The sequence below is a fragment of the Zonotrichia leucophrys genome, chromosome 2 (assembly GCF_028769735.1).
Source record: "Zonotrichia leucophrys gambelii isolate GWCS_2022_RI chromosome 2, RI_Zleu_2.0, whole genome shotgun sequence".
Lineage (NCBI taxonomy): Eukaryota > Metazoa > Chordata > Aves > Passeriformes > Passerellidae > Zonotrichia > Zonotrichia leucophrys.
In genome coordinates this window covers 21295790-21309165 of record NC_088171.1, presented here as the reverse complement: position 1 = coordinate 21309165, position 13376 = coordinate 21295790, and the positions used below count along the sequence as shown (strand labels likewise).

General features: G+C 41.1%; 1 protein-coding gene across 1 annotated transcript in view; it reads left to right on the top strand.

Moving 5' to 3' along the window:
• Positions 1 to 8213: 8213 nt before the first annotated feature.
• Positions 8214 to 13376, top strand: part of STAM (signal transducing adaptor molecule) — a 32962-nt gene continuing 27799 nt past the window's right edge. Inside the window, exon 1 of the mRNA XM_064704190.1 lies at positions 8214 to 8388. Within this exon, the coding sequence (XP_064560260.1) occupies positions 8349 to 8388 (40 nt within the window). The 5' untranslated portion in view covers positions 8214 to 8348. The remainder of the gene's footprint in view (positions 8389 to 13376) is intronic.

Here is a 13376-nt window from a genome sequence, read left to right as displayed (position 1 = left end):
GCGTCAGGCAGCAGCGGTGGGCACAGCCACCTCAGAAAAGGTGACAGAAAATAGTGCAGTTCTTGGAAACACAGAAATAGGTATCTGAGACTGGGAACACCTGCGAGTCTGGCCAGAGACCGACTGGTGGGAATATGCCCACCAGTTTGGCCCCCACCTCAGAGGCCAAACAGCCACCTGCCAGGGTGACCAGGGTGACAGTCTCCCCGGGTCTCCATAAATACCACCCTCAATACATGAGGAAGACTAAGGCTCCCACCTGAGAAGGGGAAATTTATTCCAAGAGCACCCAGGGCTCTTCTGAAGAGCACGCAGGTGGCAGACTGAAGGATGAGATTTGAGTACGCAGGTTACCTTGTAAATGTCTGCTCTCTGTGCAAGTGCAAAGGGAAGCTACGTCAGCACAGGTAGCATTGCTGGGACTGGCTCTGAAAGGGGGACAGCCTTAGCCAGACTTGTGACATGATGCTTCAAAAATGTGGGCTGCATCCACTATCCTGACACCTGGCCATGTCTCTGCTAGCTTGGGGATGCAGGCTCCTCATTTCCACAGCTCAGCATTGTGACCATGACCTCTCAGCCCAAATACCTCAGACACAGACTTATACAGACAGAAAAATTCAAAAACTGGGTTAGGATATCTTTGAAATACTACTTTTTCAGCAGAATTGAGAGTCCAAGTCTATCTACTTTAGAATGAGGTGAGTATTTCAATGCTGAAGACACCTGGATGTCTCAGGTTGAGGACCTGCATGTAAAGATAAGCAGATGTGTCAAACAAAACCTAAGTCTGGCCCTCCTCACCAAAGCACACAAGCAGATGTTCATCTTTCAGCCTCAAAACACATACCCACTGGCAACAGCAAATGCATAATGTGCAAAATGAGTAGTTGGCAAAACAGCACATTATATATGCTCTTAGATTACACTAGGTACCAATATTACACATACTCAGATGCTTTTTGTGTTCAAGTGATAAATACCATCCAGTTTAAGAATCCTGTAGTTAAAAAATCAAGACAAAGAATTTACACACAGGATTGAATGACCAAACTCAGAAGTTTTTGCCAATACAGGTTAATCTGAGCCTACATGTCATCTCAATGTGACAGCTATAAGTTAGTTTAAACTTTAGTTTTCAAAAATATTTTCAATATTTATTATTTTAATTCTGGATATTCCTGCTATCTTACTTACACATTTTCTCCACTTGAATTCCTCTTTCTTCAAACCATTCTAATGTTTTGGCTTTGACAATGTAGTGTGGAAAGAGGCATCAAAAATTAACCACATGTTATGAGTAAGGTGGCTTTTTTCTCATTTTTTCAATTTATTAATTCATTAACTGATGAAGACTTTCTTAAATTATGATACATGGAGAAAGGCATGATTCATTTCCAATTTTTAATATCAGTTAGGGGTTTTTTTTACTACTTTTAGCTGTCCTTTGCTATGTTTCTTTTGAGGTTTTTCCACAGCAGATTTGAGGCAACAAATCCTATTTTCTTTCTGAAGTAAAAAATTTCCATTTTTAAATCCCTTCTTGGATGTTTTCCATGCTTTTGATCAGAATCTTTTGAAATTTGATAAGCAGTTTGTCTGATTCTCATCAGAATTCTGTATTACTTTCCTTCCCCTATTTATTTGCTCAGATTTATTGATTTTGGGTGCACACATTATCTGTTATGATGACTGGGTTTGTCTTCAGTTAATTTACTCAATTCAGAACTCAGTGGTGAGGATAAGTGTCTCAATGTATTTGCTCTAATATTGTGGTTGCTGTTTATTAAGCTTACAGTTTCTATTGATATCACACCACTCATTCACCCAATTGATGAAAACTTTCTGAATATCCCCATAATCTTTTCTTGGACTGAAATAAATGAAATTTTTTGTTCCATTTGCAAGATTTGTCATTCCCATTTGGCTGTTTCCCAAACATATATTAAAGTATTAAGCACAAAACATATCACAGGACTTTCATAAAAACCCCACTGCTGTAATTTTGCTGTAATAAAGTTGCTCGTTTCTATTTCCCATGTTTTAATCCATGGAGATATTTTATTCCTTAATCTGTAGCTACTTCCTATACTGGGTCCTTCCTGTGTGACATTTTTTCGGCAGCATTTTCAAAGCATATTTGTTGTGTTAATTCTTTTTTTTTTTTTACAAACTTTTTTATATAATTGCATGTTCCAGGAATTTCAATAAATTAGTTGAAATGTAATTTCTTTTTCATAAGTTTCCTACTGTTATTCTTTAAATCATGATATCTGCCAATTATAATCTATATATTTGTAGACAACAGAATTTATACATCCTACTCTACTTGTACACTATTCTAGGTTTATGGTATGTAGGACTCAATGAGATATTCAAGGATAAATGCAAGGAAACAGAATTTTGTCTAAATTAAACAACACTGTGTGTGTGTGTCTTTTAGTGTATTCATCCAGGTGTGTATATCTAATTCTTAATTTACTATGCAAGGAATTTGATAGAAGATGCTTTCAAAAGATGTGGGGCATAATGGATTGCACAAATCTTGTGGGAAGAGCTAGAAGATCTCATTTTTGGCACTTCTAAAGCAGTTGGAGTTTTGCACTGCTACTGCAAAATAAATGATTCATATTAAGCCTCTGACTGTACAGCTAAGTAGTCAGCAAAGGAAAAGATGTGTGATGAACATAGGCTGAAGTGGAATTTTATAATTCTGTTATAAAAATACAAAAATTTTGGTGTGAACATTTAAATTTTTTGTATAGAAGTTATTGATTCTACATATCTGAAGCCTACTGGCTTATTAAATGTTATGAAAAGCATATTAAATCTGGAATGCCCTTGTGTATTCTATTTAATCCTCTCCAGGAACAAAACCATAATGCAAACTGCAGTGCTGAAGAACAAACACATGTCAAAGTGAGATGGCTATCCTGGTCATTTGAGTTTGGTTTATCTGAGTTTTTGATTTATCCAAACTCAGTGTACTTTTTGCTATAACAGACTAATTGAACAACGTAAAGCAATTATTTTCTTTATAGGATATTTTAGATATGATGTGATCTGTGTAGTTGGAATCTTTGCACACTGGCTGTATCAAGAAGCTAACTACACTTTAATATTCTAATTTTGTTTGTGTATATATATACATATAATGATTAAAACTGAAATTAGTACTTCAATTGTATTAACTTAATTGTACGGTTCCTGTGAGTAAAATATAAATACACTTTGGAAATTACCTGGTAGCATAAACATATTCTTAAATTCCTTTTCTATATTATGCAATAAAAAGTAATATTCTTCCTCTAAAGAAGCTTTTCTACCTTGCCCAACAGATATCAGGCAATTTTTTCACAGGGTTTCACAAAATAACACTAAAAATTCCTTCTGATTTTCTGTATATTTCAATGGTAGCTTGTTTGTGTGAGAACTACAATGTCTATAGAGGAGACCACTTCCATTATTAGTTTCAGAGCAGGCAGAATCTTAGCTTGTTCTTTAGTTTTATTGCAAGCTTGAGTTAAAAAGGGCTCTTTATCAAGTGAGTGGTGTGCCAATCTGATGCCTGCTGTGGTCAGTAGAAGTATTTCTATTTCCTTCTTCAAAGAGTGGCAAAGAACAAAAAGATTAATTTGAACCTCATCATTGGTTGAAAACTGGCCTGAGTTATCAGCATGAAAAAGTGACCATACTGGGTGTAGTCAGTTTGGCCACACTGAGAACAGGTGTTTGTGCCAAAAAAAGCACTAGGACAAGCGGTTCCCTAGAGCAGTGTCAGGACGCTGGCACAGAGTGATGCTCTGGCCAGCATCCCCCGGGAAGCCCAGGCACCCAGAGATCCCAGCAGCCAGCACCTCACAGGTTATCTGCCTTTCACAGGTATCTCACAACACATTACCATAGGAGCACTCAAGGAATAGCATGGACACATTTTTGTGCTTGACTTCAGTGAACTCGTTATTCAAATCAATTTAACAAAACTTCAGTGTAAATACATGAAGTATTACTTCATGTGAGCTGCTTTGGAATTACTGCTTTGAATTCAGAGAGACTGAGGAAGATATAAACCCTTGTTTCTGTCATCTGTGTGCAAATGTTAACTAGAAGGTTGCGCATCACAATTTTTAATGTGGACAGGGCAAAATAAACTATTTTATGAAATTTATTAGTAGAATCTTTGCCTAGTTCTAAGATTACATGGGTTTGAAGGAATTCCAGTTATATTCTTCATATAATCCTACTTGCATACTTCATAAATATTAAGACAAAAAGGGACAATTAAATAATTTTAGCCTGATTTCCTAACAGCAGACACCAGACTTACTGTATTGATGTGTTTCATATATTTTCTCTATACATAATGAAATAGATAAGAATACTGTAAGCCATGCTGCTTGGACACTTGCAAAATATTATAATATACACAATAAGATTATAGATGGGAAGTAAATCACTGTGGTCCAGTAGCTAAAGCATTTACATGTGCCCTGTAACTGGGAGACATTTTGTCTTTGTCATATCCCCATATCATTATGCAGTACAGCATCTTGTATGCCATCCAAAACATTTTGTACTTGCCCTGTCAAAGACAAAAGCTGTGATTAAATGGACGGCTGGCACTTGCTCTATTCTGAGCCTTTCTGTTTTCCTTTGATTATCCTTTCTTCACAGCTTCCAGTTCCAAAAGCAATGTACGCAGTGGACTATAATGAAAATGCAGTTAAAATAAAGGTCAGTGGGACTGATTTGTGAGACAATCATTGTTCTTCATATCTGTCTCCTTGCTGGAAGTGTACTGGCCTGACTTTTTCCTGGCATCATACACCTTACTTTTACAATGCAGCAGCTACAAAAGTAAGATATGATAAATTGAATGGGCATGACAAATAAAATACTACCCCAGCAAACTGGAGCTGCAGTGGGCCCCCATGGCTACAATGGTACTGTCTTGTTTTAAGAAAATGCTTGTCTAATGCAGACGGGTGTCAATTGAATGATGGTAAAGAACATTAGAACTTTGTCAGCAGATTGTTATTTACAAGTTGCTCCTCTTAGGTACCCTTTCCTACTGAAGATGATAGAGAAATGAATAATTGTATATCAGAATCCAGAACTTACCTTCATATGGAAAAACTCTTGTCATAATTTAAGAAATAAGTAATAAATTATATAAACAAACAACATAAATAAAACAATCAAATTTAGATGTATGTTACATCTAAAATCCAGGAAGTGTGTTATGCTGGAAATTAACTGAATACCTGCCTTTATGAGACTCCACCTGGAGTACTGGATTCAGCTCTGGATACCCCAACACAAGAAGGATGTGGACCTGCTGGAGTGACTGCAGAGGAGGCCATGAATATGATCAGAGGGCTGGAGCAGCTCTGCTATGGAGATGGGCTGGGAGAGTTGGGGCTGTGCAGACTGGAAGGAGAAGGCTCTGGGAGACCTCACTTCAGCCTTCTGGTATCTGAAGGGTGCCTGCAAGAAAGGTGGAGAGGGACTTTTTAACAAGGACATTGCAGAAACACAGCAATAAGACAAAGGGTAATGGCTTTAAAGTGAAACAGGGCGGATTTAGATGAGATATTGGGAAGAAATTATTTACTGTCAGGGTGGTGAGGCTCTGGAACATGTTGCCCAGAGAAGTTGTGGGTGCCCCATACCTGGCAGTGGTTCAAAGATTGAACAGGGGTATGACTAGCCTGGTGTAGTGGAAAGAGTCCCTGCCTGTGGCAGGGGGTTTGGAAGTGGATTACCTCTAAGGTGCATTCTAACTCAAGGCATTCTATGATCTCTCAGCTGTATGTGAACAACAGCACTATATAAAAAGAGAAGTGTGCAAAGAAAAAAGAAATGTCTGCACCAGTTGTCTTAGACTGCTTACTTCAAACAAAAGTAGCACATATTTTAAAAAAACCCCACCCTACTTAAAACTTGCTATAAGGCTGTCCAGAGGAAGCCCTAAGTCAGAGAACTGTTGGACAGATAGACTCATCTGTGAAACCAACAGAGTCACTGTTGCAGAGGCCATCTTCAGAATGAGGTCCAAAATAGAACAGATGAATAATCCCCTGGACATGCCTGTTTTTCCTGACCCAGAGCACTGCAGTACTGTCCCCAGCCATGCCTTCCCACCTCTTACATGCCTGATCTAATTCCAAGGTGAGTCAGAGGTGTGACATGATCCAACAGGGAACTTCTCTGCAGTGAGGTAGTTTTCAGCTGGATCAGCTGATTGTGCAACCGCAAATGAAATGGATCAAATTCCAAATCTAATACAAGAAATGTGGTGGCAGCACATAGTTGTGGGCACAGGGCAGTGTTGCTACATTCTCTTTCAGCTGTAGATCCCCCAAAATTAGATGCAATTTGAGACTGAATCTTTGATCTATACGCCTTACTTTTAGATAGCTAACTTGGGCAGCAGTAGGAAATAATACAAGCATTTTGAATTATATCCAGTAAAGATGTAGTTCACACCTCTTTATTAATAGCATATAGATTAACACACCTGTTTTTAATAGCATATTCATTATACTACTCACACATAAGGTGGAAAAGCTGGTTTCTGTAGCCATTTATGTCTGAGAGGGCAAACCCCACACTTCCTGGGAGAGTGCCCTACCTACCACCCATTGCTGTGCCATGGAAAAATAATAGAGCCATGAGACAGGGAAAAGAGAGAGATACAATACAATACAGAGTTTTGGAAGGATTTCACACTATGTCTACAGTAAAAAAATCATTACAGAATCAAAATATGAGCCATGATTACAGACCCTTGAGATGCTTCCTGGTACAGACTGCCTTTTTACAAAATATTGAGTAGGGTATTGGGAAGGAAAGTTGGGTTGGAATGCTTTCAGGCTGAAGGGAGTCTAAAACCCCAGTTCTCCATGAGTGTTTTGTTAGCTCTTCCTGCAGAACTACTGAATAAAAGCTCTGCTTATTTTGAAAGGTTTTCTTCAACTAGTTTTGAACCCATTAGAAAGACGGGATGAGAAAGGAGGGGATAAAACAGGCTCAAAGAGCATCTGCCATATTTCTTTTGTGAACACAATGGGGGATGATGAATGGGGAGGAAGTAAAGCACCCTCTGAGGATATCTAGTCATTGAATTGAGGTAAAATCCAAAGAAAACATGCAATTCCTTACAAGCAGCCAGTTCTACACAGTAGATCAGTGCTGACCTGCATTAGCTGCTGAAAACAATTTCTGTGGATAGGTAAAGAAACAGAACTAGAGGTCTGGGAAAAAAAAAACAGTAAAACAACAAAGTACCTAGTGACTGTAAATCCTTGCGGGAAGAAGCTTGGTGTGCAGTTTTCATTTGATGTGTCAGAAGTCTGCCTAATGCACGCAATGACATTCATTATTGAGCATGGTTAGTGCTATTGATTGATTCTAGTGTTTCTGCCCTCCAAACAGCTTTTTCATTCCTTGTTTGCACGCCTGTGATATGCCCCTATTGCTCTGTGTCTGACTCTTTCCCCAAGGGTATACATGAGCCTAGTTTTACTTAATTTGCAATCTAACTAGTTCAGAGTAATCGAACAGTACTAAAAGGCCTTAAGGTTAATGACTTGGAGTTTTATGTGACAGCAAGAATAGGCAGAACGTGTCTTATCCTATGAGTCATATTGTTAACGTGGGACACACCCCACTGAAGCCAGAACAGAGGCTTACAAAAATGGAGCACCAAGATAGGCAAGCAGAGGCCACGGGATATTCCAGGCCCTGTGACCAGCTGATAGCGGCTGCTCTCCATGGGATGTGACCGCGGAGAACGGGTCAGGCTCCCGTGCGATGCTCTGAGGGATGCTGGCATAACCACCAGCCTGCCCTTTGCCGGCAGGCTAACCCATGTCACAAGCACCATGGCGTTACCAATGAAAAGATTCAGTCACACCAATGTATAGGGAAGATCCAAGAATCCTCCATACAAAGCAGATGTGGCTGGATACAAAACCAGCCTCTCGAGCAGGGGGGAGGACAGAGCTACATATAACTAAACAATATAAATCTCCGCCTAGGGCAGCCGTGCCGGCCTGGGGTGGTGGGTGGGCCGGGCCCGGGTGTCGCTGGCGGGCCCGTGTGTCGCTGGCGGGCCCGACTGTCGCTGTGGGGCCCGGTGTCGCTGCCGGGCCCCGCGGGAGGCGGCGGGCCCAGCCCCGGTTCCCGGCGTGCTGCGCGGGAGGCGGCGCCCGGCCCGGGGAGGAGGTGGCGGCGGAGCTGCCCGGGGCGGGAGGAGGAGCCGCTGCCGCCGCCACCGAGGGCTGCTCTCTCTCGCCGCTGCCGCCGCCGCGCCGCCGGGAGGGGCGGCCGCCCCCCGCCCCGCCATGCCGCTCTTCGCCACCAACCCCTTCGACCAGGATGTGGGTGAGTGGCTCCCGCGGCCCGGCCTCCCCCGAGGTAACCCCGCGGCCGGCCGGCCGGCCCTCCGAGCCACTCAGGCTCCATCCCCCGCGGCCGGCCGGCCCGCTGTCCCGGCCCTGCGCTGCTGGGCTCGCTGGCCCCCGGCCGGGCAGCGGGAGCAGCGGCGGCGGACGCGGTGCGGCGGGAGCGGCCGGGCCGGGCCGGGCTGGGCTGGGCTGGGCCGGGGCCGCGTCCCTGCGGGGGCCGGCCGGGGCCAGCGCCGGGGCCTTGTGGCCTTGCGGGCCGCGGGGCTGAGCGCGGGGATGCTCCTGGGGGACGGGCCGGCCTGCTCAGCACGAGAAACGCTGCGGCACAGCAAAACAAGTAGTGCGAAAGGTCCGCGATAGAGTGTTTTTGAAAGGGTGAACAGTAAAAAGCACCATCTACAGTTGCTCCACAGACAGGCATGAGAAAATCATTAAAGCGTTTTGTATTTAGTTCTCTAAAGGGGATTCCTGTGGGAGCTTTCTCTTTTCCTTTCAAGTAAAGCTTGACGTGCTGAGCTCAGGTGTTATCTCCACCTTGCTTGTTCCAAGACCAGACTAGATGGAGAGGAAGTATCTTGCTTTTACTTGACAAAAATTGTACTTAATGCTGATGTGTCGAAACTGAAGATAAAATAACATATAGATAGTTAATAATTAGTTTTGTGTGTTTTATTTGAGATTGTGTAATATGGTTTGGTTTTGACCTGCTGCTGACATCTCTTTTGCTTTGAGCCATAAAGGCTTTGTCAGGGGAATCCCGTAATATAAAGGGACCTTTTCTCCTGTGTGGATAAGTACACCCCTTGGTTATTGTCCTACAGAAGTGCAACATTGTATAAGTATCTTGAAACTAATTTCTTTGATAGTATTAAACTGGCTGTAACTTTCAACTACAGATACATTGTTTCTAAATGTTTATCAGACTTCTGACGTTCAGGCTCTGATTCAATTCTTCCAGCTCTTCAAAGGAATACCAAGTCAAAACCGTTTGAAAAGTGTGTAACCTTTCAGGAGAAAAGATTAGTGCCCAAACAAAGTACTGAGACATAAAGTCTACATGTATGTTATCAGCAATTCTTAGTTTATTGCATCAAAAATAAGCATAGCTCAGTCTTCTCATTTTGAACTCAACACTTTTAAGCTGAAGACTGTGCTCCAATTAACGCTTTTGTTGGTAGCAAACTTGACTGGCTTATTTTGGAGAGCAGTAAATAATTCTTCTTAGTTGTTCTGCTATCTTCTAGTATAATTTGGCAGCTGAAAGTGAGGAAGAGATTGTACTGCTTGCCAGTTTTCCATGGACTATTAGAGAATTATTTGAACTAATAAGATTAAAAAGTGATAGGCTCAGGTTCTGGCAGGTGTTCACTTTTTTTCCTCCTAGTGCCTCTGGCTGGCTGGGGAGCTCAGACTGCTTGAAGGGGTCTCTGGAGCTCAGTTCACTGAGTGTGCTCCTCAGCACTGCCAGTCTCAAGGCAGGGCAGTAGCACCCATCAGTTGCTTCAGTGGCTCAGTTGCTCTTTTCCAGGTACAGAAGATGTCAACCTCCTACCTACTGTGCTTGCCTAATATGGTCAACAGTGAAGAATTTTCAAAAGTGTTATTCTGTAAACTATATGAGGAGATAGAAATAACCACTCAGTACCAAATCCTTCTTGGAAAAGCACAGAGTGGGCAATGAGCTGTTTTTCACTGGTAGACGGCCTCTTTATTTTGGCCCCTTTCATGGTGTCCTGAGGGAGACTGAAGGAGCAGCAGGTTGTTCAGTTGGTGACAGCCTACTTTCAGGAGCCTGCTGCTTTATCCATCATTTAACTGGATTTGTGCCAGGGAGATGGGAATGATGAAGTCTCCCGGAAAGCGTCCCTGGGCTCTTCTTCTCTGGGGCCCTTTGGGACTTTGCTATTATCTGGATTAATTTTTTGGCAGGCTTCATAAGACAGCATCAGTTGTAGAGTAAGCTATCATGTTCTCAGGAAACTTCCAAAAGTTGTCAAGACATAATGCTATTTTTCATTTGTTTCCTGTGAGTGAAAGTTGAGTGCTCTGCTTTTGTTCTTAACCAGCAAGAAAGTTGTCTTTTTAAATCAGACTCCTGAAGCAGAAAGGCAGTCAGCAGCCATTCTTAATTTCATATGAATTTGGACATTGGTGTAGTTGATAGTATTGCAAAAGCTGTGCATTCTTGTGTACTGAACAGCTGATCAGCACTGTGGAGTAGTTGGAAATTATCTTGAAACAATTTAGGATAATGGATTGCAGAGAACATATCTGGAACTAAATTGTTTTCCATCATTTTGAGAAGCATAAGTATGTCTTACATTCAGGACAAATTTTTCAGTTTGTCTGGCCAGCTAGCAACATTTGACTAATCCTGTTAGTATGCTGCTGCAGTGGAACCTGGTCATCCATAATAGTTTACCATTTGTGCCAACTGGTTTTTTTTGGTGTAGCTGGCTAAAGAATGTTGTTTAAGACTGCTATTAAATTAATAATACTAAAGAATACCCAGAGATTTGAGAAGGTTAACCATTGCCATCCTCAAGAGTCCAAATCTCTGGATGAAGCCCAAATACTTTTCATTTTCTGAAGTTTCTTTTTTACCATATTTAAGAATATTTCAGCAGAAAAGGATGCTAATCAGTGGTGACACTCAAGTTTTCACACTCAAGTTGAGGAACCTTTGATGATCTGCCCAAGTAAGAAATGTAATAATGGAATTTAAAAAAAGAAAAAAAATCACCAAGAACTGGGCCTGTTGAGAGTATAATTAAGAAACTCTAATCTTCCATTTAAGGAGTTAGAATTAAAAGTGTTCTTATTAGGTTTGTGGGTTTTCTGTTTCTGCTGTATTTTTCAATCTTAATAATAAAATTATTCCCAGTGAGATGTTCCTGAGAAATGCAGATTCATCTGTAAGTTTGACTCAGGTAAAATAATGGTGACATTTGCTTTAAGAACCAAAAGACTGTCTACTGATCTGTCATGACAGGCTTATTAGTAATCTAGTGGTGCTTAGGCTAGGTTTGATGAAGAACTTACTGCTAAAACAGGTCTCAAGTGTCATTTAGATATTATCTCAAGAATAAAATCTGTAACTCAGGTTTTGGTATAAGATGTCATAGAAATCACACGTGATATTAGGAGAAGCTGTTAAACAACATGGTGGATTAGGTTGTTTTTCTTTTTTCCTTACACACAGTAAAGGATGAAGGTATTTGCACTTGCTCTGGATGTTACTCTGGATGGTTTGAAGCAGCACAGGATTGAGAAGAAATTCAGGCTTGTTATTTACAGTAATAGGAAATTAGGCAGGTGGTTTAGTAAGATAGTAGAACTTGATGTGACTTGTTATCATTTTCCCCATGTTTTATTAACTCTAGCAGTTGTTAATAATTTTATGCTATTGACTCTTAAAATATTTAATAATATGCTTGAATTACATATGATGACCTATAGTTTCATGCTTTTAGAATGTAAGAAATGGTTTGACCATGATTCCCATGGTGCAATTTCTTGAAATAAAATCCTCTTGCGATTTAAGCTCATTGTTTTTTAGATTTATGCCCTTGCTCAGTCAACATTTTCAAAGCATCCAATTACATGTCTCTCTGAGCTGAATGTTTTTGTTGGGCCAGGTTTGCCAAAAAAAGGGGAAATTGTCATAGATGAGTTTCTTGACCCCAGCTCATTATGGAGACTGCAGACTGTGAGTTAACATCTGGCTGCAAAGAAAGATGAATTCCAGAGATTGGTTCAGCTTGTCACGAGACTGACACTTTTTTGCCTGAGTTGGCCCACTGTTTTTCTCAGCTTTGTTTTACAAAGGACATTAACTGTGAGCTAACAGAGAGACCAAGTAGAAAATGTGTGGAAAATGAGCTATATCCCCCCCCCCCATTCCAGTAATTTATAAATATTTATGAAAACCAGGAACTTCTTACTTCAAGATACCTTTGGTGATAGGTCCTCAGTGAAAAATGGCAATGCTGACAGGGTAAGACTTAAGTGAATACCCCTTCAGTGCATCAGCCAACAAAAAAAAAAAAAATCTTTTCCAGTGTCAATTAGCAGGCTGTCAGTTCAGGTGGGCATAGGATGTTCCATAGCGAAAGATTGTACTTTTCTGGTAATTCTCTTTCTTTCCTGCCAGGGAAGAACTGTCACTTAAGTGGTTCTCCTTTCAGCTATGACAGTGTGTATTATAATACCAAAATTTAAAAGAATCAAAGTAGATCTTCAACATGTAAAATCTGTTCCTCTAACTGATAAAAATAACACTGCATACCTGATGTGGAAAATTAAGTTTCTTGCTGATCTTCCTTCTGAAATGCTTCTTGTTCTGTGCCTTGGTTTGTGGGCTTCTGCAAGTATATCCTGGCACCTTTTCTTCACATGACATGCCTGTGATACACCTTGTTTACAGACTGTTCATCCTTCTGATGCATCTGTAATGTGCTCACCTTCCTGTTGTGTTGTAATATTTCTGGGTGAAAGGCAGTGTGAGTTCTGTGGATTTGTTAGGGTTTGTGTGAGAGATCTAAACATCTAAATTATTTTTGCTCAGCTAGTCTTAAAATTTCAGCCTTTTTCAACCAGGTTGGGATTCCTTTTGTCAACATTCTGCTCAGTTCATTGAGCTGAGGGATGTTCATTTTTGTGGGCCACTGTCAGCACGGTGAGATCCTGCACAGTTTTCTGAAGGAATGGGCTGAGGTGGCCTCAGTCACTGCTGCTGGCTTTGCCCTGGATCAGCTGCAGGGCTTTCACCTCCTACAATTGCCCCCAGAAGGACTTGGGAACACTGCACATGTACAGTGAAACTGCAGAAGTTGGTTAATAGCTTTATCCAAGTTAATGGTACATGGAATTCAAGTTTCTCTCTATGGTGTCATTGCTGTTAGGAGTATTTTCAATCTTGGCCAAATGAAATCTGGTTGGACATATTCTTGTGCAATTCTGAGT